The sequence below is a fragment of the Epinephelus fuscoguttatus genome, linkage group LG6, assembly GCF_011397635.1.
Source record: "Epinephelus fuscoguttatus linkage group LG6, E.fuscoguttatus.final_Chr_v1".
NCBI classification, from domain to species: Eukaryota; Metazoa; Chordata; class Actinopteri; order Perciformes; family Serranidae; genus Epinephelus; species Epinephelus fuscoguttatus.
Genome location: NC_064757.1, coordinates 32,270,354 through 32,284,771, shown reverse-complemented (window position 1 = coordinate 32,284,771; position 14,418 = coordinate 32,270,354). Strand labels below are relative to the sequence as shown.

General features: G+C 40.0%; 2 protein-coding genes across 3 annotated transcripts in view; one reads left to right on the top strand and one right to left on the bottom strand.

Moving 5' to 3' along the window:
• The window catches only part of pi4kab (phosphatidylinositol 4-kinase, catalytic, alpha b), a 28,437-nt gene extending 19,154 nt beyond the window's left edge, over positions 1 to 9,283 (bottom strand). Inside the window, exons 1-19 of one of the 2 annotated variants that reach the window (XM_049578210.1) lie at positions 9,102 to 9,283; positions 7,275 to 7,391; positions 6,690 to 6,783; positions 6,384 to 6,472; positions 6,216 to 6,288; positions 5,851 to 6,113; positions 5,646 to 5,712; positions 4,823 to 4,968; positions 4,653 to 4,718; positions 4,441 to 4,537; positions 4,153 to 4,344; positions 3,839 to 3,939; positions 3,476 to 3,605; positions 2,714 to 2,843; positions 2,518 to 2,613; positions 2,220 to 2,403; positions 1,561 to 1,664; positions 615 to 783; positions 473 to 523 (exon numbers count right to left, since the gene is read on the bottom strand). In XM_049578210.1, the coding sequence (XP_049434167.1) occupies positions 473 to 523; positions 615 to 783; positions 1,561 to 1,664; positions 2,220 to 2,403; positions 2,518 to 2,613; positions 2,714 to 2,843; positions 3,476 to 3,605; positions 3,839 to 3,939; positions 4,153 to 4,344; positions 4,441 to 4,537; positions 4,653 to 4,718; positions 4,823 to 4,968; positions 5,646 to 5,712; positions 5,851 to 6,113; positions 6,216 to 6,288; positions 6,384 to 6,472; positions 6,690 to 6,783; positions 7,275 to 7,391; positions 9,102 to 9,200 (2,268 nt within the window). In that variant the 5' untranslated portion in view covers positions 9,201 to 9,283. The remainder of the gene's footprint in view (positions 1 to 472; positions 524 to 614; positions 784 to 1,560; positions 1,665 to 2,219; positions 2,404 to 2,517; positions 2,614 to 2,713; positions 2,844 to 3,475; positions 3,606 to 3,838; positions 3,940 to 4,152; positions 4,345 to 4,440; positions 4,538 to 4,652; positions 4,719 to 4,822; positions 4,969 to 5,645; positions 5,713 to 5,850; positions 6,114 to 6,215; positions 6,289 to 6,383; positions 6,473 to 6,689; positions 6,784 to 7,274; positions 7,392 to 9,101) is intronic. The other variant, XM_049578208.1, reaches the window with a different exon arrangement.
• Positions 9,284 to 9,481: 198 nt separating this feature from the next.
• On the top strand, positions 9,482 to 14,174 carry snap29 (synaptosome associated protein 29). Its single transcript, XM_049578240.1, has 6 exons — positions 9,482 to 9,594; positions 10,399 to 10,638; positions 10,778 to 10,971; positions 12,326 to 12,411; positions 12,493 to 12,597; positions 12,864 to 14,174. The coding sequence occupies exons 2-6, from the start codon at positions 10,399 to 10,401 to the stop codon at positions 13,022 to 13,024; spliced, it is 786 nt and encodes a 261-aa protein (XP_049434197.1). The 5' UTR covers positions 9,482 to 9,594; the 3' UTR covers positions 13,025 to 14,174.
• Positions 14,175 to 14,418: the final 244 nt, after the last annotated feature.

Genomic DNA, 14,418 nt, shown 5'->3' with positions numbered 1-14,418 from the left:
TGGGGAAAAGTCATCTTATTTTTTTATTAATTGTAATTATTTAATTAAAAACACATGATAATTTTTAAGTTATTACTTCAAACTACATCAAAATATTTAAAATCATTATTATCTCAGTACAATAAAAATATTACTTATTCATACAAGACTATAGGACTATTCATAAAAACTAGTTTTTCTTAAAATACATAATTATATAAAATTATTGCTGATTTTTTTTTTTTTTTTTTTTTTTAAAAAGGTTGTGTGATTGTGACGACATGCAGCAGTGAACTGGTGACACAGATGTTTGTACTGCAGCTAACTGGGTAAATATTTGTCCGCAGAGTTAAATGCTAACTGACCATCTGAAGCACTCACTGTTCATCATTTAACTGTGCTCTGAATGTGCTCTATAACACAAAGTCTTGTCTTAAATAAATAGGAATTGTCTCTACAGTGGCAGCAGCGTGCACAGACATCACACACTCACCACAGCAATCACTGGAATGAGGACTCCAAGGTTTCCAGCACTACTTGATGCCTGTGGGAGATAAAGAGTCATTACCACTTTACCAACACTGCTGTTAGCAATTTCCTGTTGTGTTTAGATGTTTGTGCATTTGAGCACGTACCTTCAGCGCTGGTCCCTTGTCTGAGGCCCTCTCACTGGCTCTCTTTCCTTCCAGGCCCAGTTGGACAAACAGCTCTAAAAGGTTCACCATCAGCTCGTCCACCAGTTGCTCCCCCTGCAGGTTGGCTGCGATGTTGGCCAGGGCGTTTATCACTGCCAGAGAGCAGTGCCTTGAGGAGGGAGAGACAGCATAGAGAGGGAACAGTTAAACACAGTTCCAATGTAGACATAAAAGTAAAGTATATACTTTTATTTATCAAACATTACAGAACACATGATGTAACTTTTCAGACTCTCTTGGTGACTGTATTTTTAAAAAACGACTAGCGACAAATTTAGTGACTTAGTCAAATCATCAGGGAAAAAGAGAGAAATAATTGCACTGTAATCTATTCCCATCGTGCTGCTCATAATAATCATATTCCACGACTCTGCCACTATCAGCATGGGGTCTCTCCACCTCTCTTCTCTTGCACCATGCAGTAGGTGTGGGGAAGGCAGGAGGAGTGAAGACATTACTCACCACAGAAGTGGGAGCTCAGTTTTAGCGAGCTCATAAAGGTACAGCTAAGTGGTGAAATATAGTATAAGCACCATAGCTCTCAAACTATTTAAATATTTTGTTGAGCACTTTTCTATTGATTCTAGTTCAGTGAAGTTTCAATGTCTCCATTATCCTGTAGAAATTAACGTGCGATGCCCTCACTGATATATAAATGAGCATATGATGTCGTCTGAGGACTGCTAGAGCTAATTCTAGCTACTTCCATTGGAAAAGCATTGGCAGTGCTGAAGGAATGTGCATTTGTCTACTACTGCTATCGACTTAGCAGCTGTTGGCAAAGAGCAACAATTATTAACATTCTCCCAAACTATCACTACCTATACATCAACAGTGACCTGGTGCAGCTGGTAATTCTGTGAACAGGGTGAGAGCAGATGCTGACCTGTAGCCGTGATCTCTGTAGTCTTTGGTGGCTGAGTAGACCACCGAGCTGGCCTTCACACTGATCTGCTGGAACAGGTTCCACACCTCCTGATAGATGTATTGCTAAAAGACAGAAAGACAAAATGAAAAATGCTTTGTTTGTTAGCTAATCTTCTCTTACTAATTACAATTCTCTCAAAATCTAAAACCCCATCATTACCAAGGAAGGTATTTTGTAAGTGATCTGTATCTGCTGCATTTATTGTAGTCTATCACACTCTGGGTACACTGGCTGTCAAAAACACCTCATTACGCTCCGAGGGGATGCCAACTAAAATACTGAAACCTATTCTTAATGTCTACTGCACTGATATCAGTGCAGTAGACCACCAAGTACACAGCAGCCAGCAGGTTGCCAGTAATTACAGCATGTCAGCCCCTCTGAGTTAAGAATTAAAGGGTACATCACTTCAATTTAAGTGATAGTTAAAGTATAATACTGTCACTATCAAATAGGCCTAAATCTGCACTCCCCCTATAACTGTACCAGTGCTTCACACTTTTCATTGATCGCCTGGTGGCTATGTGCTGCCCTGATATCTCTTTAAACCACAGATGTATCATATAAAAGAGGCAAGACGCTTTAAAAATGTGTTATTATTGTATCTTTGAACTCACATTTCCTGTGATGACCATGCAGCCAAGCTGGTCGATGATGAGTACATCCAGCTGTGACGGAGGCTGGCAGAACTTCTGTTGAAGGATTTGCAGGATGTGCTCCATGACTTTAGGAGTGTCTCTCAGAGCCACTGCAATGTGGCCAAGTGCTCGGATGGTGTGATCCGGGATCAAATGGGCATCCCTGGCAGAGAGACAAGGTTTATTTTTAGAGTGGCTGTTGGTCAGTGCTGAAGATTTTATTCAGGGTGAGTACAAAGCAAAATGTGGCTGTATTTCAAGCAGAATTGTTGCTCACTTGTCATTCTCCTGTGAAATGTATAAACGATTGGACAGACTGGCCAGAAAGGCCTCCACTATCACATGGTCCATGGTCAGACCAGCTATTAGACACCTGAGAAATAAGAAATACACAAAAATAAACAATGACAGTTCAAAAAAAATGCACGAATAATTTCTTCTAATCACAGCTGTGCTTGGTGTCCGTGTCTGACCTGCATATGTTGTCAATGGAAATGTCTCTGAGCTGCTCGTACATGGACGGCTGGTCTTTCCTGTTCGACAGGAGGTTGAAGGTGGCCTGAGAGTGCTCATTGGTCACATTAATCCTAATTTCTCCTGTGCCTTAAATGAAGAGTGATAACAGCACAAAGTCAGAATCATCAATACAAAACAAGCTGCCAAATCTATTACAATTTAAAGCACTATACATGACACAGTATACAGTTTGACCCTGCACAGAAAAGGGCTGATTGCAGAGCCAAATCTTAACTGCATGTTATTTTTTACAATCTGACAAATCGGCAGCTAATCAATGAAAAGGCAGCACACTGTGAAGGACAACACAGAATAACCAGTAACCTCAACTGCATTTCCAATTGTCTGTATTTGCAGCAGCTCATCAATGAACACTCTGTTCAGATCGATGGTGGATGAGAGCCAGATGTGACTGTTATTGACATATATTTGCTCTCTATCATCAGCTAAAGCACTTTTGTCCCATTAACTTTTGGCTCTGGTTCTTTGTACTGTATATGGGACAAGGAGGTTCCTGCTAGACACATCACAGATACATTCTGACTTTTAAGGTGTTACATTGTGTTTTGGTTTAAATTACGAAATATAAATCTCAATTGGTTAAATATTACATTTCAAAATTTCAGCCATTTTGTAGCTGTAGTTTCAGACTAACTCCTGTTAGTTTCAATAAGGAGTTACAGATATATATTGAATAATAAAAAAATAAATATGTGTACCTGTACTGTATTGGCTGTGATACTTGTAGAGTTTTACAAGAACAGGGGAAGGAACCACCAGGAAATCCCTGAGAGAAGTTGTGGCAGAATGAGCAACTACTGGAAACCTCTCACACAGACGACCCAGGCCCTGAAACAGACGGGGAGACAATCAAAACATAAAATAAAATAAATACCCCCCAAGAAACTTATGGCATGCATCACAGGTCTGGGTAAGTTTCAAAACCAGACAAGGATGTGTATTAGCCCACTGAGTATAGTAAGGCTATTTTCTAGACAAAATCCCATGATCTAGTGTGTTATGTAACATTTTACTTTTATTATCTAATATCTGCATGCTCTGTCGACCTGGCAGTGTTATACCTGTAGGCAGCAGATGAGCAGGGGCATGTGAGCAATGATGACTTTACTGGAGGTTTTCGACTGCAGCTTCTCTGACAGCTTGGTGCACAAATTCTCAGCTCCTGGAAAAAGTAATGCAACCAGAACACAATGTTTGCAACCTTGCGACGGCGTGTTAACTTGGCGAGGTATTTCTCGATAAAAAAAAACTTAATCCCCAGAGAGTTCCTGGTTAAATAACAGTTAAATAAAAGTTTAAAAAAACACAGCCAGCATCCCTCTGATTTTGACATCTGAACATGATGGTTTTCTCACGCTCTCAAACAATTGATTACCTTGCTCATCTTTGACAGCCCACACCATGAGGTCCACGCAGGCAGCGTTGGCTTGGCAACGAAGCTTGAGGGGGCTCTGTTCCCCTGGCAACCCCCCCGTGTCATGAAGTACCCGTTGCAGCTCAGATTGACTGCTGCTGAACTGTTCCAGTACAAAGTCGTGCACTTCCCGTACAAATGCCGGCTGCAACGCTGAGAACATGAAGAAAGTATGAAAATCTGATGAAGTAAGCTATTCAATGGACTACAGAATACGACAATAATATGGTTTTAATGTGTGATAAATACCTTTCATGTGGTATAGTGTGTCCCGCAGCATTTTGAACACACACACATACAGAGTGTCACTGAAGGATTTGTAATAGAGGCTGATTCCAGGATTAGACTTAACAACAAACAGAAGAGACAATAACACAGAAGATTATTTAACTGATTATTGCACAAATATAACTCTGAATTTACCATTTACAATTTCTTACAGACAGTGGTTACATAGTTACCTCAATAACTTCCGTCAGAGTGGCGTCCAGAGTTTTCAAAAAAGAGTCGGAAACAAACTTCTTCACCTGAAAATCAATACACACAACAACTGGTAAAGACGCAACACACGCACACAGAACAGGAGGCAAAAGATTCAGTATCTTGGTAAAGGGGTAGCGGGCTACTGTACCATGCCAAGGAGCTGCCGGAGTAGATCTACGGGCACTTCCACCTCGTTTTCAGCTCCAATGTAGAGAGGAGAAACTGAGAAACTGGAGCTGACCGTAGAGAAATAGTAATCAGGATCTATTGTACTGCTGTCTGGGACGTAGGCACCTGAAATGAAGGTGAGCAGAGGGCATTAAAAAACACTGGATGTATAGTATGTCACAAAAGTTTCACCCAAATTAAAACACCTCAAAACAATGAAAGATTAGAGCCATACTGAAAAACAATTAGATTTTGATAATAAAGTCATAATTTAATGAGGATAAAGTCATGCTATTTCAAGAAAAAGAGTTGTAATATTACAGGACTGCGGTTGTAATTTCTGAGACACAAATTGCATTTTTATGTGATTAAACTCATAAATTCACAAGAAAAAGTCACAGATTAAGGCTGGAATTATTAACCATTCATCCACCGCATCTGCAGGTCATCGGGGACCTGACTTTTTTTTCTTTAAAATTTACAAATTTAATCAAGTAATATTACAATTTTTTTCCTCATATAATTACAGCTGTATTCTTTTTAAATTACAACTTTATACTAATACCCTAATACCCCTTAACTGTATACATTACTGTATTATTACATATGTGAGATATGTCAACAGTGTAACCCCAATAAATATCATGCATTTAGGATATATAGGAATATAAGTAACATGCATGTATGTAACTGATAATAATGCTGATGTCTGACAATGATAATTTAGGATGACTTGACAGAATCCAGGTTTACATTGGCAAACACAAATTTAATCAAAGCATCTTGTGTTTCTAGAGTGTTACCTTCAAAGTAATGTGGGCCTGGAGCTGTAGGAGAGCAGGGTGAGTGGCCTCCTGGATCTGTACAGACCTGTGAGACATACGAGGCACATTACAACACATTTAGGTTTTAGTAAAATAAAATCAAAAAGCATGTGAGCATATAATTTAATTCTGCAGAGAATGACAACTGCTCTGAACACACGTGTCTGTTAAAACACACACACACCTGTCCAGAGGAATCCAGGTTAGTCCCAGTGCTTCTGCGCAGCGTCTCACTCTGGTACACTGTAAGCAGTGAGGACGGCAGGATAGAACGAAAGTCATTGAAGGATCTGCGCCGCACTCCTTCTGTTTCCTCTGTGACACAGCGGGCTTGTGGCGAATCTTTGGGGAACAGCTTGGACAGCAGGGCGTCATCTGTGTAGCTGTAACGGCCAAATGCTCGAGTCATGCCGAGCAGGCCGGGGACAATATACCTGCACAAGTAGACTGGACGCGAGAGAACATCTATGAAGCATTTTGATTTTGATGGACTTATGTTATGCACCTTGTTGCCTTTGTGTGTGTGTGTGTGTGTGTGTGTGTGTGTACCATTGTCATGATTATCAGGGGTTTGGCACATGTCCTGCAATGCCTGCATGACTTCCATTATGGTGTTTAAGATCTGGAGGGGAAACAGTAGAATAAGTAAAATAACTTGTTTTTTAACTGCAGTGCACCCTAACCTAAGAATATTTTATTCTAACTTAACAAACGAACCTCTTGTCGGGACTCTGGGTCCCTCTGAGCCACATCCGACAACAGAGTCACTAAACAGTAGCTGAAGTTTTCTGCTACAGGAAGGAATTCTGAAGAGCAGAAAATGACAAAACACAAATATTCGGTTAGCAAGTCAAAACTGCCATCTCATAGCAATTTATGGATATCAGTACAATCTCAACAGGTCTTGAGACAGCATTGAAACTGATTAGGAATAACTACAAATATTACTCAGTGCGCTGTTACAACAAGTAAATAGAGGCCATTGTAAAACAAAATGCCACACGATAAGAGGATTGTTCTCACCCTTTCCTTTCTTTCCTGAGCTCTCTTCGATCCATTGGACCCGTGGTAGCCCTCTCAATAGGCTCAGCAAGTAGGAAACAAGTATGTCTTTGTGCTGCCAGAGTGAAGCAAATCATTACACACCACAAACAACTGCACTTGTCGGCACGCAGCAGCACGTTTGTTTCCCTAACAAGCACTGATAAATAAAAACTATGAGGACTCAAATGTGGGTAAAAGAAAATACATCAAACCTTACTTTACTGACACTGAAAAGTGAAGCTGCAATCTTTACATAATCAGATGGCAGGGAAGCATCCCACACTGTGTCTCAGTGTGATGAGGTTAGAGGCTTACACAGCCAGCTGAGTGTCTAATCGTCAGTTTAATCAGATTATGGGAATAAGCTTATCATGGCGATATATGTGGAGTCCTGCTGACAGGCTGGCAGCAAAAAAGGGCTGAATAGAATAATACACATAATTTCTAAATATATCATGCAACTGCCAAGACAGCCTAGAGATCTATTGTTTAAAGTGATGATGAAACCCACCCACTGTGTTCAAAAGGGCTCTACAGCTCGACTCTTCAGTGACCACCACCCACCTGTAAGCCAGATTCCACCAGAAATACAGCCAACGCAATAACAGCATCTCTGCGACGCACATCCAATGTGAACACACCGCGGACTTCCACCGGACACATACATTGTAGCTTCTGGACCTGAAAATCAGACAAAATAGAGTCATTGGATTTGTGCTGCAATGAAATATGTGTTTGAGAGTGACTGCAGGTTCCAATACTGAGCATTTACTTTTGCTAGAGTCCTGCCACACTGCTCTGTGGTTACATACTATATATGCTTTTTTTTATCATAGATTTTTATAGTAGTTGTACACATTTGTCTGCATTCTGTTTCTACATTATCTGCATATTTCCCTCCTGGGGATCAATTAAGATTACTCTATGCAGCTATTAAGGTGGGAACCATAAGCTATTATGTTGCTGCCCACTATATGGTATTCATTCATTCATTCATTCATTCATTCATTCATTCATATCATGTATTTGACTCATGACCATATCACATGGTATGGAGTACAAACAATGTCACTTAAACAAAGGAAGGACATTCTTTAAATAAGCACCTAGTTTACAGATTACTTTTGGCTTACCTGATTGTGATAACAAAATGAATTTAAACATAGATGGACGGTTTAAATAATACTTTGGCAAATACCTTTCTCTGGAAGTCAATAAGCTTACACTCAGACATTCAAACAAAATATGATACTCATCTCCCACATGATTATCGTCACAGAGGTTGCAGATCCTCTGGTTTCTGTCCGGCCCTTATATCTCCCAGTGACTTTAGGAATTTAGGTATCATTTACTCTAAAATTACAGATAGCCTGTCTGTACTTTAGTTTTCATGCAACAGATACTTCTCCAGTTTAAACTCTTGATGTCATACTTCTGAGCTCACTTTGCCACTTGTGTATAAACTGATTTTTTTTTAGCTTCTGTTAAACAGTTAGTTTTAACCAGTTGATGCTGTTACACTTTGTATGAGCCAGAGGTAAGACAAGTCACATTCATCCAGTATCTGCTTCACCTGCAAGACCCATGGTGACACTAATACACCCATATTGTGCTGGCTGAGCAAATAGTTGTACATTACTGGACTGAGTTTAGTTTCTTTACCCTCCATCAGCCTCCCCCAGTAGCCAATAATTCTCTTTTTAACTGCAGAGTGGATATCTTCCTAACTCTCCAGAGACCATGTTATTGCAGGCTGTCATTTTAACTCTGGGGATATATTTAGAATCATAGTGTGATGTGCGATATAGTGCAAGACAGTTAGGTCACTATACCTCAAGACTGCGCACAGAAACTTGACATTACATAACCACATGATGCATAAAATAGCAATACTCGGTGACTGTATGGATGATTGCCTCGATATTATCTCAAATGCTTTGTTTGACTGCACCAAATTTAAATGAAAGTTAGCCCTTTTTAACTCATCCACCATACTGACCACAAAACCCGTTTAATGTACAACTGATCATCCCTGCAACAGGTTGGTCTGGTATTATCTGTCATGCTAAACAGAGCCTGTTTGACTGCAGTGCTGATAAAGCCTGGCTGCTCTGCGTGTATGATGCAGTAACAGGCACCACACGGACAGCGACGCCACTTTCTTCTGCATTGCTCTCTGTCACTCTAACAGGTAAAAGACCCCCGCGATTAATGAAAACAGACGCAACACACCTGTCAGATGTTAGCTTGGCTGTCACGCCAGTGATCAAAATAAGCCTCTGCCTGTGCGGAAGCGGAGCTACACCCTCAACAGCGCTGTTGTTTAACATTACTATCGTTGGCTAATTAACACAAATATGACTTGGGCTCATTCGGTTTCTTCTTCCTCACCTTTTCGACCGGTGCGGGACGGTGGGCAGCTAAAGATCGGGCCAGCGACAGGACTGTGTTGAAATAAAACCCCCTCGTACCGCCTCCCATTACAGACATGTTTACCCCGACATCAAACGAGCGAAATTCAGAGACGAGAGGAAACTGGCAAGCCGCGGCAGCTGGCGCTGGCAAAGCCGCAGTACGGCAACCCAGCGCGGACAAACCTAACGAGAGCTCACAGTTACATTAGTGGCATTATATTTGACAGTTAGACAATTAAACCTCTACATTTATGAAAATGACAAAAACAACAAGACACAATATCACCTAGTGTCATATTTAGGCGCTTTTCTTTAACGTGTGACTTTAATATTATTGTGTGCGTTTTTGTTGCGCAGGAATAGTCTTTGGGACAGCACGCTGCAACGTCACCGAACGTGACAGGAAGTGTGCAGATGCTAACAGTCAGCTGATACAGCGACAGCAACGACAACAGCCGTAACGGTCAAAGGTTTGTCTTTTAAGTCCATATTACTTTTTATCTTAATAGTTTTATGTTAGTTATCATCTTTTCTACGAGTAAGAAACGCCAATGTTGACACAGCGCCGGCTTGTCGTGGTTTATGGGTGTGGTTATTTGGCTAGCTTGCAATCATCGTTAATTAGCCAGCCAACACCCGTTGGCAAGCTAGCTTCTTCAAAACATAACACTAGCTGTTGTAGCAACAGTGTGAATTATTTAGCTTTAATTCGACCCAGTGGTTGTTTTAGCAGATGATTAGTGTGAAACATCTTGACCGGCTCTCTCCATTGCTCAGAACTCGTATTATTGCAAGTTGAGGCTAGCTGACGCTAACAGTCCAAAGGTAGGGTTAATCCGTTTCTCTTAAAGTTGGGATAACGGATAATGGTAAAAGCTGATACATGCAAGTTACCAGAGCCTAAAAGATATGTTAAATGGTGTAATATTTATGATTTCTCAAACCAGCATCATCCAACATGTCATCCTATTCTATCTGTAGTGATATGGCATGAAGATGAACAACTCTTAGAGTTAATTGATCAAAACTATATCTGTTATCAAACGATATCTAAATTGAAACCTATTAATTATCTGTTAGCCAATTTAGTTTCTTCTTGTTCCCATTTCAAACACATTCCCACTGGCCAGCTGTTCACAGAATAAAACACCAGAGAGTTTGAAAGTTCATTCTTGATTTTAGAAAAAAAAACTGCGAAGGTAGAAAGTCTGGAAAAGGCTTGTAGTCCTTGAGTTAAGATTATTTTGTTAAAACACTGTGTGTCTGCTCCACAGATGGCCTACCCTAGATCCCACAACCCTTTTGCTGATAGTGATGACGATGAGGAGGACTTTAGGCCCAAAAACAGGGGGTTCGATGACGACCCCAGTGACAGTGGGTTGAGTGAAGCAGAGCGAAGGCAGAGGTACCTCCAGCAGGAAGTGATGCGTACAGCTCAGTCTGCTGTGGACAGCAGTTATCGTTCCCTCGGCCTCATCTATGAATCAGAGAAGATGGGCGTTGAAACTGCAGAGGTATGTCGTAATAATGAGATCTGCCCTGGCACACACAGAGAATTGTATTGTCTCTAAGAGAGTGGCAATTCACAAATGATTCTCTCTCTCTGTCTCGTTGTCTCTCTCTCTATCTATCTTTCTGTCTATGTGTCTATAGGAGCTGATGCGACAGGGTGAAGCTCTGAAGAGGGCCGACAAGATGATGGACAACATGGACCAGGACCTGAAGACCAGCCAGAAGCACATTAACAGTATCAAGAGTGTGTGGGGCGGCCTTGTCAATTACTTCAAGGCCAAGCCAGAAACAAAGCCACCACCTGAGGAGCCAAAGGCCTACCAGGCCAGTGAAAAGTAAGATTCAGTCCTGTATTCTCAGAATGGTCATGTGTTAATCTCTGTTTATCGTCTGTATGATTTTCAGCCATAGTTCGAATTCTTAAACCACAAAGACAATGTACCTCAAAGAATGTGATGAAAATTAGAATTAATTTTTGCTGTTTAATTTTGTTTGCTTATTTTTTGAAGCAAATGTATTTCTTATTATTTTGATCTTCTGAAATATGTAATGAGGTGATAGGATTTTAAATCATATTTACAAATAGTTGAAAGACTCATATATATATTATACTAATGGCAGGATAGAAGGCAAAAATATTATGTGGGATTTAGGTTTCTGGCAAGTAGGCTGGTTGTGGTCGCTTAGCAACCTCAGACACAACTTGCCTCAGCACTCTTTAAAATTGGCACAAGAGTAACACCCAGTGTCTGACCTTGCGGTTTCTAGGCGGTTTAAGATGTGGCATGTGTCCCAGCCCTATTAAAACAACAATACAATGACATTATCAATTTCTGACTTCTTCAGGAAAGTATGCAACATACCCAAGACTCTTACATGAACATACATAAACACTGAACCAACATCATTTCAACCTATGGCTAAATTCTACTAGGATCTCATCATGTTTATAAGGACATAATAGTACATGTATTTTATTCTGTACGCTAATGCTACATGGTTCATTTAGTGTACTATTCCATTGCTCATTATGTCCCATAATTTCGCATCTTACCTCAGTCAATTATTTTCATCACTTGAAAAAGGTGAGAGTTGAATTAAACATGGCTGCACTGTAGTGTTTCTGACACTGACTGCTCAAATATACTTTGTTTGTCCTTTGCTCTCTAAGTCGGTACATTGTGTCAACAATAGAGAGGCCTTAGTCTCAGATGTAGTAGGACTTCACCCACTGAAGTTAAAAAGGGAAGGGGCAGTATTTTCCACCTGTTTTGACCAGGCAGTTATGTAACAGACAGATATTTTATAGTCTCTATCAATTTAGTATACCCATGGTATTAGTATATTTTGTTTGAGTTGTAAGAATCACCTGTCACCATGAGTGTGACACAAAGTCTGATGGAGAATAAGTCACAAACAGACGAACACTATTAGATATGTTTAATGCATCTGTGTAATCTATGATCCATTGCCTCAACAGTAGGTAAATGTCTTCATGTCACACACAGATTACTTTTCTATATTCAAGCTATCTGGAGCCAAGTTGGTGATCATATTTCACAGTCATTACAACAGTGACTCAAATGAGTGTTTACTGTAAAATTGGTGCTTGATCCATGTACAGCTTTCTGTTATTGACTGTCCTTCACTAAACGGCCGAACAATATACTTATCTGATTTATCTGACAGATTACAGAATGCCTTGGCCAGCAGCAGAGAACATGAAGATAAGTACCAAGCCAGCCACCCCAACTTAAGAAAGTTGGATACAGGAGGTAAGAGTTTGCACAAGAACCTCAGCGTGGCATAACCATAGCACGAAGTGGCTGCCACCATTCCTGTTTTCTGTGTTTCAGGATTTGGAGCTTCTTCATCAGTAGATGACGGCTCGTCTAGACAGAATGGATACCCTCAGAACAGACACCTCCGAGAGGCTCACCATACCCTCGACAAAAATTTAGGTAAAAAAACATTTCTGTTTTAATTCTTTTGTACATTATTATGATATAGTTTTATACAACACAGTCACAAGGAGATGGAACCTTTCGATAATGTTACAATTTTTGGAATTCTGTATAACAAAAAAACTTCTTTTACCATAGTTTACCTTACATCAAAACACCATTACAATGAAATGTTTTATTCTTTTGAATGTATGACAATAATCTGTCTTAAAGTATTTTCTGCCAGTCCACAGTTTAACTAATGTTCTTTGTGAATTACCTAGACGAGATGTGTGATGGTTTGAGTCGACTAAAAAGCCTTGGACTTGGTCTTCAGTCTGAGATTGACGACCAGGACGACTCCATTGATGCTCTGATGAATAAAGTGGACAGGATGGATGACAAGATCCAGAACACGAACCAACAGATTAAAAAACTCAAATAAAAGAAACAGTTGGACTCACCTCACAGAGACAAAAGACAGTGTCAGCTCATCCTCTTACTTCTCTCATTCTCCATCCTAGCCTCTGTTGAATAAACTATGCGTTCTTTGTTGTTTTGTTTTTTATGGATAGGAAGTTGTAATTCTGGCAAGTAAGCAAGTGAACAAATTTTTATGTAGATGATTTTATTCTTGAATGTCTGAAAGGTCCTAATCATTTGCTTTTCAGATTTGTCCATGAATCCATGTTTGCGTAGAATTTCCTCCTTCCACTCAGTTTTATACCAACATGTTGATTTAATGAGTTCTTTCACCTCAGAACAACTGTGATGTGCTCTGCATCGAATATTATATTCCATGCGTGTATGAGAGGTAAAGGACTGTCTTTGTCTGGGTGAAATCTTTGTTTTTTCCATCAAGCTCCATTGCACTTCTGTCTGAATGTAGTCTGTTGAATTGGCTTTGTTTTGGGTGATTAGAGCATTAGCTGGATCAGTGTGTCTTCATCACCAAAGACGTACCATTGGCTCCTTGGTGTCTCATCATTCAGGTAAACAGAAAAACAGATTAATGGTTTGACTAATGAGGAGGAGCTTTTTTGATTAATGGGTAATTCAGTGAATAGCAAAGAACACAGCGTATTTCTAAAACTGGAATGTTTTGTGCGTATGGTTCACATGTCAGTGCTACCTTCCTGGACCTGCCTCCACACATGTACTAGAACACTCTGAAAGTCCAGCTCAAGTCACTTTTGCCTTATACATAATCTGTATGTACAGCAGAGTAGCTTCTGGTTCTGTGCCATGATTCTGTGTCCACTGCTACATCTCATCATGAGGTGCCTCACTTTGTTTGATTCTCTGAATTTATGTCCAAAGTACATGCAATGTCCTTCAGTGCTTTCCCTAGCTTTATATAAAATGTTTATATTGATAAATATCATATTGAATTCTGCATAATGTGATTGAGTGAATTATTGTACAGCATAAATAATGTGAACAAGCTAGCTGTGAATATGAAAACTCAAAACTGAAGGAGCACCCCCTTTATTATCAGGATATATCTTCACGGATACACTAATGAGTAGATGAGCCACCATGTTATGTTTTTTTAAGAGAATAAAACAACATTATGCTAATAAAATCACAAATAAATGATTCGTGGTTACAATATTTAATTTCTGCCATGTATCTCATGTATTCTAATCAAGGACACATACCCAATAAAAACATTTGTGTGGGGAGTGTCTGGTGTTGTGGAAATTGTTTCTGTTTAAGTGGAGCAGAGAGTCAAAAGCTCCACAAGGTGACGCCACATTTCCAGGACTGAATCATCATGAGCTCCTGCAGAAAGATAACACTTCGTTGATGGTGTATGTTGACACACACCAGCATTGT

What these genes read in the sequence shown, in the direction of transcription:
- snap29 (XM_049578240.1), top strand. Translation starts at nt 10,399, where the DNA reads ATGGCCTACCCTAGATCCCACAACCCTTTTGCTGATAGTGATGACGAT. An exon ending in AAGAAAGTTGGATACAGGAG is followed by an intron (nt 12,412 to 12,492) that starts GTAAGAGTTTGC and finishes TCTGTGTTTCAG; the next exon opens with GATTTGGAGCTTCTTCATCA. An exon ending in TACCCTCGACAAAAATTTAG is followed by an intron (nt 12,598 to 12,863) that starts GTAAAAAAACAT and finishes TGAATTACCTAG; the next exon opens with ACGAGATGTGTGATGGTTTG.